At 38.3% G+C, this 26043-nt stretch overlaps 1 protein-coding gene across 1 annotated transcript in view; it reads right to left on the reverse strand.

The window, feature by feature from the left end:
* Nucleotides 1-642: 642 nt before the first annotated feature.
* CDK8 (cyclin-dependent kinase 8) overlaps nucleotides 643-26043 on the reverse strand; it is a 66237-nt gene continuing 40836 nt past the window's right edge. The window contains exons 7-15 of the mRNA XM_009890636.1: nucleotides 23560-23617; nucleotides 20662-20793; nucleotides 18434-18577; nucleotides 16331-16400; nucleotides 15203-15275; nucleotides 8344-8441; nucleotides 6890-6968; nucleotides 6612-6770; nucleotides 643-1928 (exon numbers count right to left, since the gene is read on the reverse strand). Coding sequence (XP_009888938.1) covers nucleotides 1803-1928; nucleotides 6612-6770; nucleotides 6890-6968; nucleotides 8344-8441; nucleotides 15203-15275; nucleotides 16331-16400; nucleotides 18434-18577; nucleotides 20662-20793; nucleotides 23560-23617 — 939 coding nt within the window. The 3' untranslated portion in view covers nucleotides 643-1802. The remainder of the gene's footprint in view (nucleotides 1929-6611; nucleotides 6771-6889; nucleotides 6969-8343; nucleotides 8442-15202; nucleotides 15276-16330; nucleotides 16401-18433; nucleotides 18578-20661; nucleotides 20794-23559; nucleotides 23618-26043) is intronic.

A 26043-nucleotide genomic window follows, 5' to 3' on the forward strand; every position in this document is an offset into this window, starting at 1 on the left:
ATACTGTGTCCAGTTTTGGGCTCTCCAGTTCAAGAGGGACAGGGAACTGCTGGAGAGAGTCCAGCGAAGGGCAACCAAGATGACTGAGGGACTGGAGCATCTCCCTTATGAGGAAAGGCTGAGAGAGCTGGGACTCTTTAGCCTGGAGAAGAGAAGGCTGAGGGGAGACCTTGTTACTGTGTACAAGTATCTAAAGGGTGGGTTGAAGGAGGATGGAGCCAGACTCTTCTCGGTGGTTCCCAGTGACAGGACGAGGGGCAATGGGCACAAGTTGGAACATAGGAAGTTCCGTTCCAACACACGGAAAAACTTTTTACAGTTCGGGTGACAGAGCACTGGCACAGGCTGCCCAGGGAGGTTGTGGAGTCCCCTTCTCTGGAGATTTTCAAGACCTGCCTGGATGCAGTCCTGAGTAATGTGCTCTGGGCAATCCTGCTTTAGCAGGGGAGTTGGACTAGATGATCTCTAGAGGTCCCTTCCAACTCCGAAAATTCCGTGATTCTGTGATTCCGTTAACAGAAGCCTGCTCTCTTGCAAGAAAAATTCCTGTCAGATACTGTTTCTCAGGACTCAACCTCATACAGATGTACAACGGGGAGTGGGTGTTGTCATTGATAAAAAGGAATACAGGCAAAGGTCATATGCAGATTTATGAAAAATAAATTTATTACATAACACCTTGTTTTAACAATGTTTGATTTTTTTTTATTCAGAATACTTGCGTCATTCATGTAAAATAGTTTGATACAGTACATTGTATGTAAGTTTTTCCTCATAAATTCTAAGGCTCTCCTAACACCTTGATCCTCTGCTGTAGGAATGGCACCCCTAAACAACGTGCGAACATTTAAAAAAAAAATAATTAACTGAACAAAATTTAAAATCCACTACACCAAGCTGGTTCTCAAAAATCATGACGAAATATCTGAATGGATGCCGCACCTTTTTAGGAAATATCATTCATGCTTTTTTAATCCCAAAGCATGCTCACAAATCATTAACACCAACAGGAAAAAAATAAAACACTGTCTATGACAATCATTTTAGTTTGTTTGCTGAACCAAACATGTTTATATCAATGACACCATACTTATTTTACTATCAAATAGCAGCTTTAATACCAGTCAAGTCATAGATTTAAAAACAAAACCAAAAACTTATGCTGGAAATTAATCTTTGGGACATTTGTAATTGCTGGGAAAAAATGCAAACGTTTCCATGTTCTTAAAAAAATCTCATCGTGTCGGTCATAAAACATTGATCGAGGTGGAAACTAAACCAACCCACAAAAGTCACTAAAAATAAACGTCTATCAAAATTGTCTCAATCCGAGTCACGGTTTGTTTGCTTTTTTGCCATGGTAACGTATACTGTATGCTTCAAGTACCAGTTCAAAGATGTTGTGTACTATTGGTCAGATAAAGTTGTTACATCAAGAGAATTCACCACATACGACAACAAAAATGCTTGCCCCTAGCACATTTCACAGCTTCAACTGCTACAGACTGTCACTGAAAAAAAATGCATCGGTCAGTCTGAACCATGTCAAGTAAACTATGGAAGTAGCATATCCACAACACAAACTGTGCTAGCACTTTCTTTTCAAGTCTAACCCCAAAAAACAGGTACAATTTGGGAGCCACTATTCCGCTCTGTGGAAGGGGGTGGATCGTGGCGATCGGACAGGTTGGAGGTGTGGTTGTACAGTACATTCTCGTGGCCCAAGCCGGGTTCCAGGCAGGCAGCTGCGCGGCCGGTCCTGCAGCATTAGCAACAGTGCATTGACGTTATTGGGATGCAGCTCAGTACCGATGCGTCTGATGCGAGTACTGTGGGGGCTGCTGGGAGGTAGTTGAATATCCCATGCTGCTCTGTGGCTGTGATGTGCTTGGTCCGGGGTTGGGGTAGGCAGCATGGGGGTTGGAACGCTGTAGAGGGGTAAAAGCAGAGGAAATGCAGTCCTTCGTAACAGGTACATCGCAAGACATCACCTACTGATTTATTTCAAGAGGTACCAAGCACACAGTCTCAAAGCAGCTGCACTTCCAGGCTTCTTTTCACCTACTCTGATTACAGCAGGTGCAGGTATGAACATCAGGAAAGCCAGATTAGACAGTGACAGCTACCACCCTTTAGTTATCCATCCCAACTACCGCCTGTGAATCTACACCCATCATAGTCAAACCTCCAACCAACCCTCCAGATGGCTATAGTACACCTGCATGTTACACAAGGCAACCACCGCTCACAGCAGCAGTCTTCTCCACTTGCTCCCTTCCCCTACCAAGAAGGTATGTTGGGGTGGAGGTCCAAACATCTGTGCATCTTACTGCTGACGAGCATTATTCTGGAGATTTTCTTATACAAAAGCTATGCTTGACACCCTTGTGTGTGACCTAGGAGTAAAGGCTGAGAGCACTGTGATTATTTAGGCTATGGTGTCATCTAGCAGCAGCCTTACAAATACTTGAAGGAGAGTTAAAGAGAACAACCACACACTTCTCAGTGGAACTCACTATTTCCAGGAGAAATGGACATAGACTGTGGCTTGGAAGGTTCAGGTTGGACATTAGGGGTAAAAAAAAATTAAAAGAAAAATAAATCACTAAGAGACCAGTATAGCACTAGAAGAACTTGCCCAGAGATGCTGTGAAGTCTCCAACTATGGAGGTTTGTAAGACTCAGCTAAACAAAGCCATGGCTGACCTGATTTAGCATTAGCAACAGTCCTGCTTCAAGTGGGACACCCGGCTAGATGGTCTAGAGGCCCTTTCAACCAGCATTTCTACAATTATCTATTAAGTGGAGCATTCATCACTGCAAGAAGCTCTGAGCAAACCAGCAACTGCCTACTTCAATTTTAACCTAGAAGTTAGCTATTTACACATCATGCATTATAAAGGAAAAATGATTGTCAGATTTTCAATCTAAGCATATGAGCACTTAGTAGTGTTTAACATTCCATTATATTAACACAATTTCAGGACATTACTGTGCTGTTTTACATTTATGTTAAGCTTTACACATACACAAATTTTGCAGCATTTAGAAACTGTTGTGTAACTTCTGAACTCTTGGTATCACAAGATGTATTAGGATTTTTAGCAAAAGTTGTTTCTAGTAAAGGTCTGGAAACTTCTCTAAGGTGAATATTCCAGGGCTAGGGTATTGCTACTGAGACCTGAATACACAAAACTATGGTGAACCAACATCCTGAAAAAGTAAAATATTAAAATAGCTTTACAGATTTTATAAGTTGCAACACAGAATAATAAATAGCAGCTCAATTTTTTTTCCTGCCGTTCAGCATTTATAATGGAAGCTCTAATCAGGATGCTGAGACGATGGCAGAAATGAAAAGGGAAACACTACCTGCTAACATATGCTCACAAGACTGAGCTAATTCTCTGGGGGTGTATAGCATAAAGGGGAAGAAAAGCTGGAGCAGCACTTAATGCCAGCGGGAACAAACCAGCACTGATGAACTGCACCATCAACACAGTGACTGAGCTTTTGTGACATTTGCCTTCAGTCTTAAGAGATGGACTAAGTCACTTGTCAGCAGAAGTGTCACAGCTCTGGGTCACCCCGCTCCATGTAACAACTACAGGATGTATTTCAGAGTATTCTTTTTCTGAATATTCTTTTTGCACAAGTGTGGCTCCTGTATGTAGGAAACTATCACAAGTTTAACCATTTAAATACTGACCATTCATGTCAGTTGTAAACATTTTCTCCATCCTGACTTCTAAGACAGGTCTTATTTTAGATGGACGCACTTAAAAAAAAAATCAGATTCTTTCATGACACCCAGCACAACAAATGGCTTTTGTTCAAGAACAAATGTAAATATCCAGTCTTTTATAAATACCATTAAGCACCCAGAGGCTAATCACAAGCAAAAGCTCAGAGTAGTGGAATTGCTCCAGCCTGTTTAGTCACATTGCCTTTGGAAGTGTCACATTCCAGATTTAAATGAGAAGGCAAGGAAGTCTGTGTGCCATGTGTCTACTATTTTTATGCATGGCAGAAAAGCATACAAGGTCAACTTGCTCTGCACAGAGTAATTTGACTTCTGAGTGGATGGAGAAACTGTCTTAGTGTGTCTTGCCCAGGAGATGGCAATCCTTCTTCACAAGCTTTATATGGGGAATTTGAGCAAATTAAATGAAGAACAAAGGAACAGGTGTTTGATTAAAACAGAGGGCTGTATTGTAATATTTGTTTGCCATATCCTCAAGTTGCAGGATCAGAAGCAAAAATGTGAGGAATTTTTTTCAGGGAGACCTGAAACCACCAATAGGCAACACTTAACTGCTTTTGTTCCAGCACCAGCAAGTTCAAGTCTCCTCCCTTTGATTACCATGTTTTCCAGATACCTTAATCAGAAAAAAAAAAAATCTACCCACTGCCTTCCTGCAAGACTGAAGGGGAGATATATATATATATATTTTTTTTTTTGGAAACCAGGCAGTTTGCCACCTAAAGACAGCAAAAAGATTAGTCAGGAGCAGTCAACTTACCAATAAGAGCTCTTGAGATAGCAAAGTAGCAGTTATCACTATCTCAGGCAAAATTATTCTGAAATTACATTTGTTTACAAGGGCTACCTCTAGCTACAATCCTGGGATGGACATCTGAGAGTACAAAAGTTTCGATGAATGTGAGCTGAAAACAAACCAACATCAACTCCTGCCGAAGCAATCTGAGTCTTCTGACTTCTCAACTAGCAAATCTCAGCCCTTGCTCAAGGAAGTGGAAGCTGAAGTTTGTTCAAACTGCCAAGCTGCAGTAGCAAAATGAGGTGAAGGGCAAGTAAATAGGGCATGTAAATGGGGCTCCCTGACACAGTACGTGCAACCTCTGCATTGATCTCCTTAGGTATGTGGCTCAACATGAGGGGAAGATTAAGAGAGAGTTACATTTGCCTTCTTAAAAATACACACACAGAACAGAATTAGTAGAAAGAGACAGCTAAAAGGCCCAAACAGCAATCAACTTTGCAGCTCGCCAAATCGAATGGGATGAATCGCCTGTAAAGGAGTGCTCTGTGATGCATAACCCGAGTAAAAGAAAGACAAAGTTTATACTTAGAGGCACCCCACACTGCAGTGCTGTAGTTAAGACTGACCACTGTTTCACAGAGCTCTAAAAATTTGTGTTGTTCAAGGAGAACAACTTGAAAACTGAAATGCTACTGATGTCCTGGGATAAGTTGAGCAAAGGCACTTGGGGGCTCTATGAAGGATCTTACAGTAGTGCTCCTGAAAATGACCTTGGTTTACGTTTTTCGGTAGCCTCAAGTTTTGCCCAATGCTGAAAATATATAGATCTATACAAGGATGAGGGTAACGCCCCCAGGCAGCCTTTGAGGACATCTGGTACTCTCAAGAACAAACTCCAAAATGAAAGATTTCAAAACCATTGGTGTTTATGGAGAAACAGTATCAAACTGTGAAAAGCAAGCTGACAGCAGCAGCTTTATTGACAGTATTCTTTAAGTCTCCCTAAGTTTTGAGTGGGTTGCAGATATTGGGGGAGGGATGGAAGGACAGACTATCCTTTTGCATCTTCAAATTAACTGAAAACACCGCCAGCAATTTCTGACTTCCCCATCTTCCGACTCCATCAAAGACTGTCTTCCAATTGGCCTTCTGCACTATGCACTCCATGTGAACCAGTATTTATCAGCTCCTGCAGACTAACATTTTCACCAGCATGAAAATCTTGACATCTTCTCTTCCCTAGGCTTCCAAAATCTGCCACCTCTCTAACTACTCCTATGCACGTCATTTGAAAAGTCTTCCTTGCTCCTCTTTTGCAATTTCTTAGCTTGCATTAACTAAAGGTTCTGTCCTTAACTGTCTTCTCTGGGAGTAATCTCATCCAAACCCACAAATTCAGGTATCATTCCCTGGGATGACTCTCAGATATTTCCTCCTTCAGACTCTTCCAATTTCCTAATGTTTGACCATAAACTCAAATGCAGAAAGGGTAGAACACAGTTTTGAAGTTTTACTCACGCTTTTTTCCTACACTCCTCTTATTCCTCCCTCATTGATTGCCAACATCCCACCTGTCTCTTCAGAAAATCTAGAATATCTAGAATATGTCGCTTACTCAACCTGGAATCTCCCTCGGTCTTCAAAACAGGGATTATGACAGCATCATGTCAAGTCTTTCTGTTTGTCATCCAAAATACTGCTTTCCCATCCATTTCCTCAACTAAAACTCTTGTTCAGATTCTTATTTCACAGCTTGTTTGCTGCAATATACTTTGCCTCCTACTATTACAGGCTTGTTCAAATAAGGAATGGTATTTTCAGGTGATACAGAGCACAGCAATACAGGCTCCTGGTCCACAATCAGCATTCCCCAATATGAAGGTAAAAATCAGTAACTGTAATAATCTCAGATCCTAATCTCCTTACTGCTAACCTAAAGAGCATCAGCATATCAATTTACAGGCAAACCATCAACTAAATGCATCTGAAAGATGCCAAAAAAATACCAGTTAATACAGTGACATTTACAAAATTATTTTTTTAGCTTAAAGAAACACTGCTGTAAACATGAGAACCAAATACACAATATATAAATAAAACAAATACCTGATAGTCTGAGGTCATAATAAGTCCACCTGAGGTAGTGGTAGGAGGAACAACTCTCACTTTTTTCAGTGGGGGTCCCTGTGTGTGACTGTTGTCTTGGTTCCCTGGATGACCAGTTCCATTAGTATGGTTATTGCCCTGCTGCTGCTGCTGGTTCTTCTCAATTGTTTAAACACAAAGAAAAATTTCAACTCAAAAGCAGTACGTGAAATAACATGAAAACAGGAAATAGTGTGAAAGCCAGTGAAGCATGATGATACTGTTCTTCCAGTACTTACTTTGTCTCCTTTATCATCTGGTTCTTCTTCTGTTAAAAATTCTCGTTTTGGGTAAGGGATTTGACAACCTGCAAAAACACTGTCCCCCAGAAAAGTCTATTTATCACTGTATTAGAACAGAAGGGTTAGACCTGTAAGATTCATACTTCACCCATGCTAGTTTCAAGTTGCCTGAGCCACAGCCTAATATCTGTAACTAACGGAGAAGTTTTCCCCGTCTTACTTTCATCATATTCTATACTTAGTAAACCTATTCAACATGTACTTTTAATCTTCAACTGCCTCTTATACAGTCAAACTCCTAATAGTTTTCATGACTTCCGGTAACTGGTGTCTGGAAAGGTACACCACCTGTTAGATATCTGCAAGGGCACAAAGAGCTATCTTAATCCAGCTATCATGTAATTCACAACCCCAGGACTAACTAAAAATACTCCTGAAAACTCCACTGACTATTAATAAAACCACCTGGAACAAAGTTTAAAAATACCTAGAAATTTAATCTGTCACTTCATATCTCATGGTCTACATGAATTTGCTACTGCAAGCTAATATTTACCTGCCCTTAATCAGCAGAATGTATTTATAATAAAGTCTCTGTACACCTGTTAGCATTACTCATTGTATATTCACACTAAAATGCCAACCTAACGTGGAGAAAAAAGCCAAGCGCTGTCCTAAAAGCAGTTTCTGCAAAAGCAAATCATTCACATGACAACATTAAATCACAGAGACAGGTCAGGAGCTGTTATAAATAATCCAGTAGGTTTTAGTGAAATAATTTCATTTTTAATTACTTATAAATATACATACCATATTTTATACATTATTCCCTAGATAATGGTAGAGAATCATACACAGGATGCACTAATAGCCTTCCTAAAAAGGCAGACAATCATGCTCTCTGGCTAGTCTTTTGGGAGGTGGGCTTAATTTTTAACAAAATCACTCATTGTCCCTAAATTTTCTTCCTTTTGTACATCTCCCTGTGCAAACAAAAAGAGGAGTGTCTACAGAAAATGGATTTAAGTTGTTAAGGATGACAGCACAGAGACAAGAATTGACTTCCCCCACCCACTGAATTTACAACAAAGGCTAAGACAGAAAAATGTAAGCTAATTAGAGAGTGTCATATGGCATTCTGGAGCAGAGAAGTGGACCTGCGGGCACTTAGCAGTTGTCTACAAAGATCTGTAGCGTGCATAATCAACCTGTCAGTGAATAACAAGATTAGTGCTGGGACTAATAGGATCAAAGTTCCATAAAGCAAGAGATTAATAAGAGTGCTACTTAATTTTAAAAACCACAAATGGCATTTTAGTGGTTATAGCTTTCTTTGGTTGTTAGAGAGTAAGTATTTAGCTCAATATTCACAAACATTTATAGCAGAGAGGAAGCACGCATTTCTAAAGCATCTCTGGATGTACTGATCGGTTAATAAACTGACCACTTACTCGGATGTGGGAAGAGGATCTTCTAAGAAATAGGGATCCTGCATAGCCTGTTCTGAGGTAATTCTCTTTATTGGATCCATAGTGAGCAATTTCTGAAGCTGCAAAAATAAAAGATAAAAAACTCTGTGTTACCAAAACGGTTTACAGAAACTTCACTGTATTATTGCTGAAAAACAACCTGATACAAATGTGTCTGAACTCAAAACCCTAACCATAAATGGCATAATCGCATTCTTCCCTCTTGTTAAAATAGTAACTTCACTTCCCATCGAAAACCACCTATTTTTACTTGTAAAGCCCAGGACACAGTTAGTTAGAGGCAAAAATGTTCCAACAACAACATTCAAAGAGTTTCCATGATCTATCAGCAGCTTTAACCATGGAATAGTTTGGGTTGGAAGAGACCTTTAAAGGTCATTGAGTCCAATCCCCCTGCAATGAGCAGGGACATCTTCAACTAGATCAGGTTGCTTAAAGCCCCATCCAACCTGACCTTCAATGGTTCCAGGAATGGGGCATTGACCACCTCTTTGGGCAACCTGCTCCAGTGTTTCACCACCCTCACTTTAAAAACTTTCTTCGTTATATCTAGTCTTTTAGTTTAAAACCATTACTCCTTGGCCTATTACAACAGGCCCTGCTAAAAAGTTTGTTCCCATCTTTCCTGTAGGTGTGCTTAAAGTACTGAAAGGCTGCCATAAGGTCTCCCCAGAGTCGAGTCTTCTCCAGGCATAACAGCCCCAACTCTCTCAGCCTGTCCTCACAGGAGAGGTGTTCCAGCCCTGTGATCATTTTTGTGACCCTCCTCTGGACCTGCTCCAACAGGTCCATGTCTTTCCTATGCTGAGGGCTCCAGAGTTGGACCCCAGGTGGGGTCTCACCAGAGCAGAGGGGCAGAATCCCCTCCCTCAACCTGCTGGCCATGCTGCTTTTGTTGCAGCCCAGGATAGAGTTGGCTTTCTGGCCTGCGAGCGCGCATTGTTGGCTCATGTCCGGCTTTTCATTCACCGGTACTCCCAAGTCCTTCTCTCTGTAATGGTCTGTTCACTTCCCACAAGAAGATGTAACATGCACATATTGAGCCTGGTTTCTTCAACTACACTGCACTTAAGAGGAAGCAAAATCATATCCATCTAAATTCACATAATTCTTAGCAATTAATAAACAAAAGTGATTCCATGTCCATTATTGCTCATTATTTAGTATTGTCATATTAGTACATTTTCATTGCCATCCATAGTATTTTAAAGATGTTAGATGAAGTCACTCCTTAGAAAATCTTTATGCTGTAAAAGAAAGTAGTAATCAACACATTCAAAAACCCCACCTGGCCACATAACTTTTTATCACCCACCCCAGTGCGTGCTTGTTTATTCTGACAAATATGGACTCCCAGACATCTGTGTGCTACATGCTGCTCAAAAGAGTAATTGTGCAAAATCTTGAATTTTAGTTGATTTTTTGCATGATATGATGCAAAATTCTCTAGAGAAGTCTAATAAGCTGCCTCCTCCATGAGCACATCAGGTCTGAACTCTGGTGCTGTTGCACTATCAGCATAAGACCTCAGCCTTTATCTTTGTAAGAACTGATCAATTGAATATCAACTATATGTGTTGGTTAAAGACAATGAAGATGACCACAAAGTATAAATATGCAGAAGACAAGGCAAAGTATAAAGTTTTATGAAATAGTTGAACTGAGTTCAACTAAAAATCCAGCAAAACCTTACCCTTTGAGAAACACCTCTTGTTCTCACTGGAAAGTGTTAACAGAGGGCTAAGAAGCATACTATGGGCTGTCTGATGCCCAACTTTAAAAAAAAAAAAAGGCGCATACAAGATGCTTCAGTAACAGATAGCAGAGTAAAAATCCTAAGGTAATACACAAATGAAAGTTTAAGAAAATAAAATTGACCTGACCAAACCAAAGGGAAAAATTTCTATAAAAAAAGTTACAAACATTGCTGCTTAGATGGACACGTTATGAGAAATGCTTAGGATACATAGCCAGGAGCTCCTCTTGAGTAACTTCAAACACCAATAACACATGAAGTCTAAATTCAGCACAGCATTAGATATTGAAAGGTAACTCTAAAAACTATTTTTACTGTTTGTATTGTTTTTACTCTTCCACTCTTATTTTGCATCTATGGCAACGTTTCAGAAGCTGGCTGGACTTTATACATTTGTCACTGCAGCACCTCAACAGTCATTTTCAATAAAAAACACATTAGAAACATCATGCTGCCTCCATGGGTCTGAAGATTTTTCTTCATTTTAGGAATAGCAGACCAGAGTGATTTTATTTTACTCTAGCAGTGAATTGCAGTGATGAATTGCAGTGATGCATTCTAAAAGTATGTGTCTCTTATTTAAAACGTCTGGTGTACACGGATGTGTCTCCCCATGCACCCAGCAGTTTTGTGGAATGCAGCTATGCTGGACAAGCAACTGACATGGGCAGAACGAGATAACCTTCAGATACTACATTGAAAAAGGAAAATAGTGAGTCTTCATGTTTCACCATAGAATACAGTGTCCAAGGCAAAACTAACAATGTGACATGTTGTCAAAGCCAATGCTCTGTAAAAGAAATGCTACACTTTCAACCTATAGCGCATTTTTTTTTTAATCACGGATCTAACAACTTATGCAGAAACTACAGAGGCAAACAATATTAATTTTACATTTGCTATCCATACTTTTAATGGGATTAAATTTACATTGTTATAAAGATCCAGTGTCATGACCTACGTCTGAACTGGTCATCTCCTTTTATTAGCTATTAAGTGAATATACACAACCACAATGAAGACCTCCACGCTGCAGATTGCTAAAGTTAGAAAGTACATTTCTCTCCTCAGCCTTCACTTTTAATGGCATGGTTAAAAACATAATAAATATGTATTACCACCACCAATCCAGTTTTGTTTTCCATATCATCAACAAGGACTCAGCAAGTTATTTCAGCTCTGAGTCTGCATGTAGTCTTTGTAGAATATCAGTTTGAACAGAACAATTCTTGTTCTCTCAAAGAGCACAAAAAGCAACCCCAGGAACCAGAAAAGGAGAAGGCAAAAAACGAGAAAGAATTGCCAACATGCTGAAAAACATCACAATCAAAAACCATTGCAAAATTCTGGCATCATTTCTGGCAATTAGGTTATAAAGCTATCCATCACATGCTGACAAGATGTGAGCAAATTTGGTCATAATCAGCAACAGAAAATAGAATCTGCAAGAAAAGTTTAATGATTGCGCAACCATTATCACACAGGGGATCAAAAGTCCTATTTTGCCCCTTGTTCAGGTGCCAGCACAGAACTGAATCTTCCACTTATTATTACAAATATTTTCTATTTTAAAAACTGTTGAATCAAAAGATCACCTGGCTGAATGACATAACAAAAACCAAGTAAACTTTATAGATCAGCAATGAATGGGACAATCACTACAGTTCATACGGACTAAAGTAACCAAATGGTAGATGAAGCATCACTCAATTAGACAGGAGCAGCAGCTGCATACCCATTTTTTATACATAAACAAGTAGGAAAAAAAAAAAACAGGAAAGTGAAAGCAGAAAAATTGTAAGCTGCAAAAGCAGGAAGGAGCCAAAGTTGCCTCATGTTAACACATCAGCTCTGCATGTGAACAGGGACCATGTGCATGAGTGTCAGTAAAGACCGAAAAAATCTGGTTAATTCAAGTTGGGAAATCAAAACATTTCATTTTGGCAGTGACAACAATCCAGGATTTACTAGTCCTGGAATTATTAGTTCTGGCATATTTTACAATAGTAGATGTAAACAGTTTTTTTTATCTGTTCTGATACAGAGAGTAAAAGGGCTATGAGACAGTTTGTGGAAGAGTAAGATCTTGGAGTATCTCTGGAAGAACTGGTACCACGAGACTCACTGAACTTTTTCAGGGTCTGGTGGAGGGCCCTAAGGCATTCATCTGCAGTTCAGCTTACCCTCAAGCAACAAGAGTGGAAACCTAAGGTACCTTCCAATTTTGACAGCGCCTCAACAGTATTTCAAGATGTTACTTTGGAAAGACCAGGGGTTTTAAATGGAATCTGATTTTCAGTGAATTGTTCTGACAGACAGAAGTTAGCAGAAAACTGAGAAGATTCTATTACAGCTAATTAACTATGAACTTCACAGTACTTTCCTCACAATCCATATCTATGGGAGGTATAAAAGAACATGGCTACATCACACTACTAAATACCCTGCTTTTTAGCTTGTGTGACACTGACTGACACCACCCAAATTGTAGGAAGCTTACTCTCTTGCTATCAGTTCTGTTGAGGGAAGGTGGGTAGATATCCAAACTGGAGTGAGTGGGTGAAGCAGCAGTTGAGCAGCATGTTCAGTCAGCAGTCAATGCTCAAGCTCACCTCCTCGTCCTCGTTTGGTACTACGAGATACAACCAAGGATGGAGGGGTGGTAGTGGCCTGGTAAAGGATGCCATTCCTTGATTTTGCATTTTAATGTAACCACTGCTTTTTGGTACAAAAGCAAACACGCTGAATACATTCAAACAGTTATCACCCTGTTGTGATACTGCGGGGAGAAGAGAAAACGCTGTAGTTAGGTGTTTTAAGCTATTGTCATGTGATTATTTTCTGTCTAGTTTTGTTGCTCTATTGAAAACAATTTCTAAACTTCAAGACTGGGAGAGCAGATGAGAAATTTCAGGTTGGTTTGGCCAGAGCACTCAAAGCTCGTAAGAGATGCCAGTTCATTCAGAACAAGTCTTTTTATGGACCGCCAAGATGTACAGCAAAGCCTGAACTACTTGACTTTTACCTGAGCTTGATGTTAAACCAACAGACTGGAGAGTGGAGAGAGAGAAATACTTGAGGAATCAAGGGAGGGGAAAAAGCACTTACGTTACTTGAAGTCACTGGCCATGTTACTGGCATGACATGAAGTCACAGGCAACAGGTTGTTGTATGGAAAAGGTTTTTAACCTCAGATTGCCTAGGTGTGATATGAAAATCTAATGCGACTGATTTTAATAGGCAGAACTGAGTTTTCTCAGCTATTTGTCACTAGTGATAATTAGCCACTTTCAGATTTTGGTACAGCAACATAATTTTGAGAGCTTTAGACTCCAAATATGTCACAAGTCAAATTTGTAGGTGACAAGCAGCATGTTTGTTCTCAAAAATGATGAAGTTAGGTTAAGTACTGATGCACACAGTTGCATAATTTTATGGAACACCAGCCTCGAGTGGCTGATGAGAAAGATCTGCAAATTCACTCGATTTGCTTCACTTTAGTGTCCAAGGATGAGTTTTTGTATTCAAACCTCATCCAACGTGAAACATCATATTCAACAGACACTTCATGTTCATGGTTTTTTCCTTCACTGCAAACACTTCAGTTCGAACACTTCAGTTCTTCACAGATCAACGTAAACTTTTTATGCATTACATACAAATACACAGACTGCTCTGTAGCTTCCAATTGTGCTTGGCTACAAAAATCCAAAATCTTTATCGGAGAGGCCTAGTTTCCTTGCTTATGTAAACATCTCTAGTATTTCACCAACTTTCAACTTTAGAGAGCAGAGACACTTCACAGTAAATGATGCATAATGGTACAACCGCCAGGTAACTTCTTGCAATGAGTACCTGATTCAGCTGGTTATATTTTTGGCTTTAATCTGAACCTTGAATATACATTCTATTTTAGACCGGTTGCAGTACAACCCATTTGCTTGTAAACCCCCGTTCAAAAATGCTCATGCAGTATGCCACAAAGAATATTGCCTCAGAGCTGCTCTGACAAAAAGATAAATTCCAACATTTATATGGAGGAAAAGTACTGAATAAAAAAAGATGGCTGCTTAAAAACCCTTGGGTCCAATCATCAGAGAAGGTACAGCTTCCAATGACTTGAACAAAAGCCACAAGGTCCTGGGATACCCAGGCTTCTTAACCATTTTCCCTTTTCTCCAGTTTTGATCTTGGAGATGACAGGAATAAAAGCTTCCTGTTTCCTTCCCTCGTTGCTGCTCACCCCCCCCCCCCCCAAAAAAAATTTACCTTATAATTCTGGCCTGAAAACATCAAGATAAAAAGAATGTCCATTCAGAGAGACACTAGATAAAATTTTTTCTTCTCCATGCGTATATATATATAAAGTTTATTTTAGAGACTTGAATGTTCTTTAAAAGACAGAAGAAAAGGCCAAATATAGTAATTTCTGGAACAACATAACACAGGCACTTTCAGGGCTGCGCAAGTAAATAATTTTAACTGGAGTCTTCATTAAAAAAAAAGCTATACACTCTACAGAGAAAATCATTGTTGTAAGAGTACTAGGAAGTTTTCATAAGAAAGCTACAGAGGATTCGTGCATCAGGAAGACACTAAAATTTTCCGAACTACATGCTCAAGTCTCAAGTTAATTTTTTTTTGTGTGATAAGTCTGTAAGATCTAAGCGTAATAATGAAAATATAAAAAATTAGGCATTTAGGAATTTTTTTATAAATAAAAAATAGGCTATTAAAAGTATGCAAAGCAGCAAAAAGGATAAGTTGCAGCAACACTGCAAACAATTACAAACTAAACATGACTTAGACTGAAAACTTCTGATATACTCGATACAGAATCTAATCTAGTGAATGACTCACAGAATCATTTTATCAATGTGAGAAGATTAAGTTGTTTTGCAATTCTCAGATTGCGGACTGTTATTCTTAACTTTATCTTACAAATATTATACCTTATTTTATAATTAAAGTTAGTCACAGTGTACTCGACACCGACTCAACTCTCACTTTGAACAACTGTGACTTATATGAAGGGGTTGATTTTTCATGCGTGCAGGAACTTACCAAGTGGAATGCCTTACTATCTGGTTTAACTTTATGTTTTTCCATATATTTGATAAGGCTGCAGTTGGTATACCTAGAAAAGGAAAAAAAGGTGACATTTCTAATACGCAAATCACCGATACCGCAAAGCTTGCTCAGCAGCCACAAAACATTAATAAGAACAGTTCAGTCTCCATTGCTAATCCACTAAGCAGGGAAAAACCACAACTACCAATACCAGAGATTGCTTAAAAATCATTCAGACACTACAGAAATGCATCTCTTTACCTCACATGCTTACAAAACCACATCACATCCACACAAAAAGCACACTTTGAACCCACATGCAGACAGCAAACTATTACCAATCAGTTTCATTCTGTATATTTCCAATACCAGTAAACATGGAGATAAATACTAAGCCCATCTTAACACTCTCCTGCAATGCACAGGTTGCTACAAGTACATTCATGAATTCACGTTTTTGAAGAGGAGCTCAGAAATAAGGTTTTAAATGGTTACAATATCATGGCAGATGCAAAAAATGTATGTAACGATACAGCCCCAAATCCCTCAGCATGGAAACAAGGCAACAGAGTAGGCTCTTAAGTGCAGGTATTAGACTCTGCCAATGTGACAGCAAAACTGAAAGGTATTCTTTTCTTTAGCCTTCATAAGCTACCCTAGACACCAATCCTAACAATTACACCCACTGTTTGCTGGAAACAGTATAAGGTTACCACATCCCTTTTATGCAGCTATCACAGAAAAGTAATTTCCAGTACCACAGATTTGGAAACAGCTGTGACAAACTGTGCTCAGCAATCTTCAGAGCTGTGTGGGGTCTTACTGTCATCACTTGTTTCACACCTGCCACCTTACCATTTACAGTGTCTCTGGCCACTCTTCTGATTCACACCACCTCAACAGGCCAAGTTCACCATTATGAAACTACTTTGTTTTTCTTTTTTTGTTTTTTTTTTTTTTTTTTTTGTTTTGTTTTGTTTTGTTTTTTTCCTCTCCTCACAATCTAAGTCATAACTATTTCATAGTTCTTGTTTGGCACCTACATAGAAAACATCCAGAGCTACAAGAAATCTAGAAATGAAATATGCTTTCTTAAGAAAGCTCAACTCAAAGCGGACTTACGTGTTTCTCCGGAAATCTTTCATTAAAGTTGAATGTTCAGGCATCTTTTTTATGTCTTCCCAATCTTTATCTGCAAAATCAATATTTATTAATAATTTTTTTCTTCCCCCCTCCCAAGTAAAACAGAAGCTTTCCAAGTATCTCCGTACACCTGATTTTTTTCTGTCTCCTTCTGTAATCTTGCAGTTACTAATTTCTTTGTACTCCCTGGCTCATATTCCTTCATCACCTCTTCACAACAGATCTTCACAATACCAACACCCAAGAATTGTGTGCTGATTAACTTGAACTTCAAAAAAACCAGCTACCAGCTACAGTGAAGATAACCATATGCTCAGAAGACAACACAGAAGAAAACTGCATCAGCCACCGTGCTTGCACCCTTCAGGACCGTTATTTAATTTATTCAGGCGCAGTCGTGATCTCAGGACAGGAGTACACAAGACTCCTGCAAATGCTGTCTCCTTCTAAGGGATTTTCCATTCTCACATCACTGTCTTTAGTTACAGGAAAATGCCCACAGGTACTGTGTAAATTTCTGCTGTCTCAACCTAAAAGAAATACTGTTAGCCAACAAAAGGTTAAGAAAAAGTAATATTTGCACACACAAAGTATACTTCATCTCAACTTCTCTGTGTAGACAAAGCCTGAAATTGATTTAAAAATAAAACAAAAAAAATCACTGCAAGTACCTAGCCCCAAATGTATTACGCTCCATAACTCCTGAAAAGGCTCTGTGAGCAAGTAGTTCAATTCAAGTCAAATCTTATCACAATTGCAGAACAATGGGAGCTTAAAAACATTAAGTGAATAAATAAATCAGAGGTTAATTATTTAATTATTGTTTATTTAAAGAAAAGATCTTCCTCTTTCCCAAAAATTTCCCTATCCCAAAGATATGTGAAACTGTTTCAAACATGGCAACTGTCAATTAAAAAAACAAAGTTTGCTGCAATTAAATGAAAAATAGTATTTCTTGGTAAGAACCCAAGACCTTAAAAAAATCAAATACAGACCATTAAAAAAGATTTAAACCAATCAGAAAACAAGAATGAGTATCATCTATTTAAGCTACACAAAGAAAAGAGAAGACCCAAATGAAGTAAGAAAAGGGTAAAATTCTAGGCTAAAAGCAGAAAAAAGCAGTATTGCTTGAAAAAACAAAATTAGGGGGTATTTTCAAGAAAATAAAAGTACTTAATATGCAAAGGCAACACTTCCAGCAATCTCATACAGCAGTATAGAAGCAATGAACTACATGGCGGGGGGGGAAGAGTCAAAGGGAAAACTAAGAGCAAATTTAATGACACACAAACATAAAGACCATAAAATTCACGTGATAGGAAGAAGAAAGTCCACCAGAAGAGTACAGATAATTAATAGTGAATGGACAACAGCAGGGAACACAAGCAGTGAGGAGAAAGATGACCAAAAAGTAAAAATAAGCCCCAGTTATTCTGACATCTGCAATCATGTGAACAGTAGAAGACAAAGCATTAACTGAAAAGATGCAATACAGCCTGTAGAAAAACAACATATGACCAACACTGAGGGGAACTGCAACAAGTGATATCCACATTGTAGTGTGTTTTGGTTCATGCAACCAGTTCCTTATTCCAGTTTGGAATAAAGACATTCTCTCCGTATCACAAGCTTTCTACCAAGGGAAAAAAAAAAAATAAAAATCATTCCCTCCCGTACTTTCAAATGCTATGTTTAATTTAGCATGAGTTAAGCATTTGTGTAATAGTCACTAAATGGACAGATTTTTGCTTGGTTTCATACAATCATCAGTTGCCTTCCAAATCTATAATCAGTACTGAAGAAATGCAGAAATATTGCTTCTGATTTTTAATCATCCACCATTAAACATGATCTTTTAAAATTATAAAACATTGGTATATGTATATGCAAAGATAACCCTATCATTAATAATAGGAAGTGTATCTAATATGACCATTAGATTCTAAATTTATAATTCATGAAATAAAGATTGTGTTTGAACAGCTTTGTTGCTTTGATCAGCTGCCACCTTCATATGCAAAGAAAGCAATACAGATATCTTTCTTTGAACAGCAGTGATAAAAAAAATATAGTATGTACCTGCAGGAAATCCCATTACATTGAATATTCTGTCCAGCTGGTCATGGTGATAAGGATTACTAGTTTTGATATCTTCTTGTCGACAATGGAATATTGGCTCTGATGTTAGCAGCTCTGCAAATATACACCCTATGGCCCAAATATCTTTAAAAAAGGAGAACAGAAATAAAAAAAATCAAATGAATCTTCCCAGAAGTATCTTGGTGAGATAGACTGTTAGCTTATCAGACATGAGATCCCTGCATCGAAAATTTCAAGTTTCTACTGCAGAAGTGCAACACTTCCTTGACTTCTTTTAGCTATGGATAGAGGTATTCAACTCAGTAACTACACAAGAGCTGAGAGAGTATCACACAGGTTTTTGTGGGGCTTTTGAAATGTAGTTACCATTTATTGCTGTAAAAAATTAATGTGATTACAAAAAAAAAAAAACAACGAAGGAAACTATTTGGGTAACTGTCCACACAAAATACAAATGAAGAAAAGCCAACCAACATCTTGCCCATTCCCTGGCATACTGTCCCCACCAAGAAATGTGCCCTGTCTGGTCAGCCACTGGGTTTAGTAAGTATTACATGACCCCAAAAATACAAGTTGAAAAGCAGTGATATTGGAATAAGCCAAATGCTATCTATAAAACCTTGCGTAAAGAAAGTAACAAGAAAATCGTTCCATGCCCAGGTACCTCACCCTTTTTTTTGATAACGTTCATTTAAAAAAACCAAACAACCCTTCTAACTGTTGTGTCCCAATCTGCAAAATCAGATAGCCTGAATTTCCCCAGTTGTTTTCCTGATTTTTTCCTAGTATATACAAACACAATTTTTAACCTACATAAAGGAATGCTACACTGAACCTTCAACGAACAAGAAAAGGTCATGAACAAGGACAAAAGAAAATGATGCAGAGAGCATAACCCCACTACTCAATGTTTCTATACACTCAGTTTTTATCTATGCTAAAAAAAATGTACTAAAGGCTATAACTATCCATGCAAGTTCACATGCTGCAAGCATAAGAAAATTCCAGTAAAGTCAAGGAACATGCAAAATACAGCAAAAAAAGCAGTTTAAATGAATACATAAAGAAATGTATTTAATCTATAAAAGAAATGTAGTGTTAACAGAAAAGTAAATGAAAACAACATTTAAGCCATAAATGTTAAGATTTCTGACAAAAACACTGACACAATCTTAAAAAATAATGGTGAAGGTCTGAGGAAAGAATTTCAGGTTACAGAAACAACAACATGTATGCTGACATACAACCTCTGTGCTTGTGCAAAGTAAGCGGAGCATTGCAGGGGAAGTTATTTCCCCAAAACCAGTTGCCAGGCTTTAACATATCTTTTAAACCAGCCAGCAAGAGAAGAACTTGCCAGTCCTCTTCCCTCCAGTCTCTCTCTCTTCCGTGGCAAAGCTGTTCACATCCAGGAAAGGCGAACCTCCCTCCAGCCTGCTGCTGCCCTCAGCCATCCCTCACCCCCAACCCACAAGAGCAGAGACCGGCAGAACCAAGTGAACCGCACCATGGCAAAGCTGTTAAAGTTCAGACTGAGAAGTACGAATTAAGCAGTGAGGAGGATGCAGCATTAAGCTGATGTAACTAATGCTGTCCTCACAGTGTCTGCGTTTTGTGAGGCTTTGGGTTTTTCTGGATATGGATGCAGCAGCACAGCTTAGCCTGTTGCGTGACTCTGATCACATCTCACTACTTCAAGCAATTCCTGTTCACACTTGTGCTTTGAAAAAGATACAAAGAGAGACTAAAATGCAGCTTATTTTTACAGTTCAGTTTCAGTGCAACCAATATATTCTCCATTCTGTACATTCCTTATTGCATGTATTTATTACATTAGGTAAAAACCACTGCAATAGAATTAATGCACTATGCCTCATCATCATCATATGGATTCTACTAATAGTTCAAAGATGCATCCATATTTTGTATAACCTCTAACAGCGTTTATGAAAATCTTGTGTGAAAGCCATATAAAATTACGTTGCATTGCAGGGCATTTGGAGCCAAAACCCAGAAATATTTCATTCCTACATCTAGCCAGAGACCATAGTAAACTAAAAAAAATTGTCAAAATTTAGTATTTGCTCAAGAATCAGCAATGTACTTTTAACTCAGCTACTGTCCTCTGTACTATTTATCAGTCCTTCAATATTTGGGTACACTTTGCATAAATAAAAAAATAGTAAGTTTTCATCCAATTTACTTACCAATAGCTTTGGTATAATGCCTTGCTCCAAGAAGCAACTCTGGAGCTCGATACCAGAACGTTACAACTACTGGATCCAAGTCTGCTAAAGGCTTCAGAGGTGAATTAAATAATCGGGCAAAGCCCATGTCAGCTGCAAAATTCAAAAAGAGGCGCTTTAAAATTTGAGGAAAACTACAAATTTCAATTATTATTTTATTTTAAACAAACTGATTGAGTTAGTTCTACCATCACTGTACTACATAAAAGACAAACGCAGACTGTAGCGGATACGAATTCTGTGAGCAGATTTTCTTAAAGCTTTTGTAGAAGTTACTGGATGTCATCACCTACAAAGTATATAATTATAAATCATTACTAACATGAGCCATTTAGAACAAAGAATTAACCATTGTTCTGAAAAAGCGCATCAACTCACTTCTCTCAGGACACTGGTAAATCCTGACTCATTTTACCTGATATTCTCTGGTAAAATATTCTGTTATTACAGTATGGCCTTTCAAGAAGCAGCATTTTAAAAAAGTGAGCAAAATGTAAGTTCTGCAAAGGTTAGAATGATTTATAATACATACACGCACATCACAAAAGCTCCCTCCTCACAAAGTCAGCTGTAGCAAGACTTCCTTCACACAAAACCAGCAACTAAGCCTACAGCATCTGCCTCCATGCTGGTTTTCTGTCAAGACCTATTTCCAGTATCAAGATACCAGTACTAAATACCATTTAGGATATGATTTTAAAATTCTGTTTGGGGCCATTATGTCATTAAAACCTGCTTTTTAGAATTGGTGGTCTACAACTGCCTAGAAAGCTGTCTGAGCTACCAAATAAAAGTGAAACAGGAAAAAAATGGGCAGAAACTAAAATATGCACCTTCTCCCACCAAATCGCTTTCCCAACCCGCCAACCCCCAAATCCCAAGAAAGAGGGACTCTGTGGTGCAGGGATAAATACATGCTGAGAAAGACTCAAATGAAATGAGATGAGTAGCCGTTCTGAGGGAAAAGGACCTACGCGCTATAGCCCACTGCTTGAGGGAAAACTGCAGTGTGAATAAATATGGGTCTCTAACTTGACTACACAATCTTTAATAATTTTTTTTCATATGCATTCCTATTTATGATTGTTTTAATACATTTAAAAAGAGAAACATTTTACAGTTATCTACATAAAAATATTCATTACTCAAGATATGATCAAGTCACTAAGAACTATGAAAAAATAAGGAAAATTGTTGGCAGAAAGTGAATTTAGGACTCAAAATGACACAAAAAGCCTATAAAAGTTATTTTTAGTTAAATACCAGTTATGTATTTTTTAGTAAAATTAGTTACTGGAAAAATGGAAGCCCTTGGTATGGATATAACTTCTGCATTCTTTTCCTGCTGTGGTAATATCTTAAGAAAATAAGAAAAAAATTCTACATTTTGATAACACACTAGAAATCCAGGGTCCCCCTCCCACTTCCCCCACTGGGAACGGATGGCTCAGAGGACTGGTGGTCCGATACAGAATCTTTCACCTGTCCACTAATAGAGTCTGACTAAATTTAATTGTGCTCTAAATTATTCCCAAATTAATTCAAAACTATCAATTAAGAAATAAATGGGTGGTCTACATGCAATTACTAGCAAGTAGTTGTGTACAGCAAATATCACCACCACAGTTGAACGTGAACGTGCCCAGAGGATGACCTACATTCTCAATTTTGGAAGCAACCACTCCGTGAAGAATAAGGTAATAGGAAGAAATTTTCCCTTCCGCTGTCCGTGCTGTACCTTTTTTGTACGGAGAAGACCTCTATCCCTACTGTCAACCTTAAACCTTGGAAGGGCATTAAAAGCTTTCAGGGTAGGATCTGCAGAAGCATTCAGTCCTGGCCCATCTGCTCCTTGGATTTCAAAGGGCGAGGGAACGACTAGAGCAGCACTGAACGCTCCAAGAAAATCCTACCCCAATCATTATACTAGTGATTAACGATATAGTTCAGATAAACAAAACAGTAAGAGTACAGAGCAACAATGCAGAAGAATAACCTCATAAAGAAAACAGAGGGAAGTGAAAAAGATGAACTACGGGGCTGCATTACCATAGCAAATATAAGTAGGCTGCGCATTAGCAATCTGCTATCAAAGCAATGCCATGCTAACGCACAGCGTGGTATAGCTTATTACTGTTAGACTACAGTTAATTTTTATTTAGTTATTTACTTTTATTTAAAACAACTGAAGTTCTACAAATTATCCTCTCACTGTGAACACCAACTCCCACCAGAAGAGGTTACAATAGTGGAGAAAGTGTTGGGCCCTTCCTACCCTGGTACACCCCCGTTTGAGCATTTAGCAGTAGTTCTCACTAAGCATTTTGGCTGGATTACTGTGTTTTCTGGACTTTAAGATCCCTTGTGTTTATCTCCAAGGGACCCGTCTACCCTTTCAAAAACATATTGTAGTCTAAATGCCACCTTTGATTCCATTACAAAATTTAAGCTTCGTAGTAATGAGTAGTTCCCTATTTAGATTTTATAAGCAGCAGCAAGATAATGTTATGACATTACAGGGGTAAATGGAGAAAATTTTAAAATCCCATTTCTTTCTCCTCCTTTCCCCTAGCTAGCTCTCATCTTAATCCCCGTATCAAAATCCCCCACCCCACACAAACACCCACTTAAACAAAATACAACATTTTTCCACTTTTCATTGAAGAGGCTACAGCATTTCATCATCAGAACTGGTGCATAGGGCTAATATCAAGAAGCCAGTCACTCAGAAAACAGCATTTAGGCAATGTGCCCAGGCACGTACTAGAATTACAATGACTACTTTAGGTGGTACAACTGCACCTTCAGAACATTCTAACTTAAATGCTACACTGGGACTTATCAAAGATATAAACATACCAATTTTTACTCTTCCTCGCTCAGGACCTTCACCCATAACTAAAATATTAGCAGGTTTCTGTGGAAAAAAAAATAAATATACAATACATATACCACGATAAACCTAAACATTAGTCTCTGAAAAGTTAGTTAAGCTTTGTTTTGCCAGTTTTAAACCAAATTTGTTTTGATAAAAATGACAAGTTTCTCTGTCACAGTAAAGCTGTGCAAGGACCCAAACACAGGCTCTCCCTGACTGCCATCTTCCTCACATTTCTTTTCGGCGCTTCTGTGCTCCAGCACCATGCTCCCTGACTGACACCCTGGGGCCTGTCCTCAACCCGCATGGGGTCGCCAAGCCGCCAACATTTTTACCAAAATTGCCCTAGATCTTTGTGGCGGAAGGCTGCCCGCCACCCTGCACCTCCAGCACAGGGACATCTGGACAACATGTTTTGCCCAGGGTCATTAGGCATGTTTGCAGACACATTTTACATTAAAAAAAAAATACCTGAGTGAGATGCAGATTAAACATTAGCATATCGCTTTATACTGGAGAGAAAAAAAATCATCTAAATGATTCCTATTTACAAGTGTATACCAATTCAGACAGCTGTAAAACTGGAAAGCATTGCCTTTACGTTATTTTTCTCTCCGTCTTCCCTTTCTTTTGCTAGGGAGGTGAGTTAAAGAAATGCGCTAGAGTTCAGCTGGTTAGAAACAATGCTAACACTTTATATAAATCAAACCTGCAGTGCTTATTTTGAGGAGGGAAAAAAGTCAAGAAACTCACAACTAAAGCTGAAAATTTATGCTAAAAAAGATGCAATTTTGTTTTTGAAATTGAGTGATTTATATAGCTTCTCACACTGTAAATCCTGGACAAAACAGGGACTCCTATTCAATTGTAAACTGTAAGAATTATAATAAGGCTGAGTTACAGCTCTTGCTCTGATTTCCCAGTTTAAACTGATCTGAAGAAAAAAATACCCCAGTAAGATAGTTTAGGCTACCTAAAAGGTAACATAATAAATCCTAACATCTTAGTGTGATTTACCAAACATGTATTCTGGGAAATTCTCAAATCCTCCTGAACCTATCAGGCTCCAGTGTGAACACAGTCAAAGAAACAAAAGATCACAATTTTAGATCGATCTAGTAGCAATTCATACTGTGTAAAAGAAGGTGAAAAAAATTAATAATCCAGCAAAATATATCCTTGAGAAACTTATTTACTACTGCTTATGAAAGGCTCCAACGTGGATATCTGAAACTGCACAATCCACGTACAAAATATGTAAAAGGAATCTGAGGTGTTGCATCTCTTCTCTGAGAGCTGGTTAAAAACAGAAGAAAATGTCATAGCTTGACTGTGATCAAAGAGGTAAGATATATCCCATTATCCTTCCAACAGCAATGACAACAGATCCAACTTGTGCTGCATTAGCTCAGTTATATGCAGAAGAACTTGTGTCCCACACCACCATCCCTTTTTGTTTTTTTTAATAAGGGCATACACTCCAAGTAAGTATTGGATCAACATTAAAAAAATAATAATATATGCAGTATGTGGGCACACAGCTCTCAAAGTATTCTTTTTTTTTTTTTTTTTTTTTGAGTCGAGTAACTGATTTAACAATTAGTTAACAGGCACTAAATTTTTTCAGATAACATTAACCTAAAACATAATTTCTCCCCCTGCATTTTCACAGGGTGATAACATTCTACAAAAACACTTGTAACATCCTCCCAATGGTTTTACCTTAAAATATTTCACTATTTGAATTTTGATAGGGATAAGGAGCCATATTCACACAAAGACTCCATTGTGCCAGATGACTAATCAACACAGCACTGGGTAAACAATTCCTGCCCCAAAGTTCTTCTACCTTAAATTAAAGGTAGGTACAGATGAGAAGAGAAAGCACAAAGAGATGAGACAGTATTGGGTAGCAAAATAAGTAGCTACAGCTTGGTTCACACTCAGATTATTTTATTTTTTTTTACCCTCAGGATTTACAGAAACCATTTAAAAACACAGACAATTTAGAAATCCGTGTAGGAATCTTCTAAAGCTGCAAAATAAAATAAAAAAAAAAAAAAGAGTCGATCTGGAATAAGCATTCACAGTAGTTCACCTCTTTCTAGAGTCAAACGCCCTTCACTGAAACAGCTCTGAACCATAAGATTCTTACTACAGACAAAAATATAGATATAGTCACATCATTGTAAAGAGACACAACAACACAGTCAAAGATTAAAAAAAAAAAAAAATTAAAATCAGAGGTCTTATACTGAAGGTTCCCATTTCGAAAATCATTGCATTAGTAGCTTGGAACAACACTGTTAGTTGAAAGAATTTTCCAAACAAGAATGTAAATTCACTATTTAAATTCAACAAGGGAGTATCTACCAGAAAGCTATACAGGGACAGTATTGATGTTCCGAAAACACAAGTGTTTTGAGGACTCCCTGAAAAACATTCAGGTCCACTAACAAAAGTCA

Source organism: Charadrius vociferus, unplaced genomic scaffold (assembly GCF_000708025.1).
Source record: "Charadrius vociferus isolate BGI_N301 unplaced genomic scaffold, ASM70802v2 scaffold278, whole genome shotgun sequence".
Classification (NCBI taxonomy): domain Eukaryota; kingdom Metazoa; phylum Chordata; class Aves; order Charadriiformes; family Charadriidae; genus Charadrius; species Charadrius vociferus.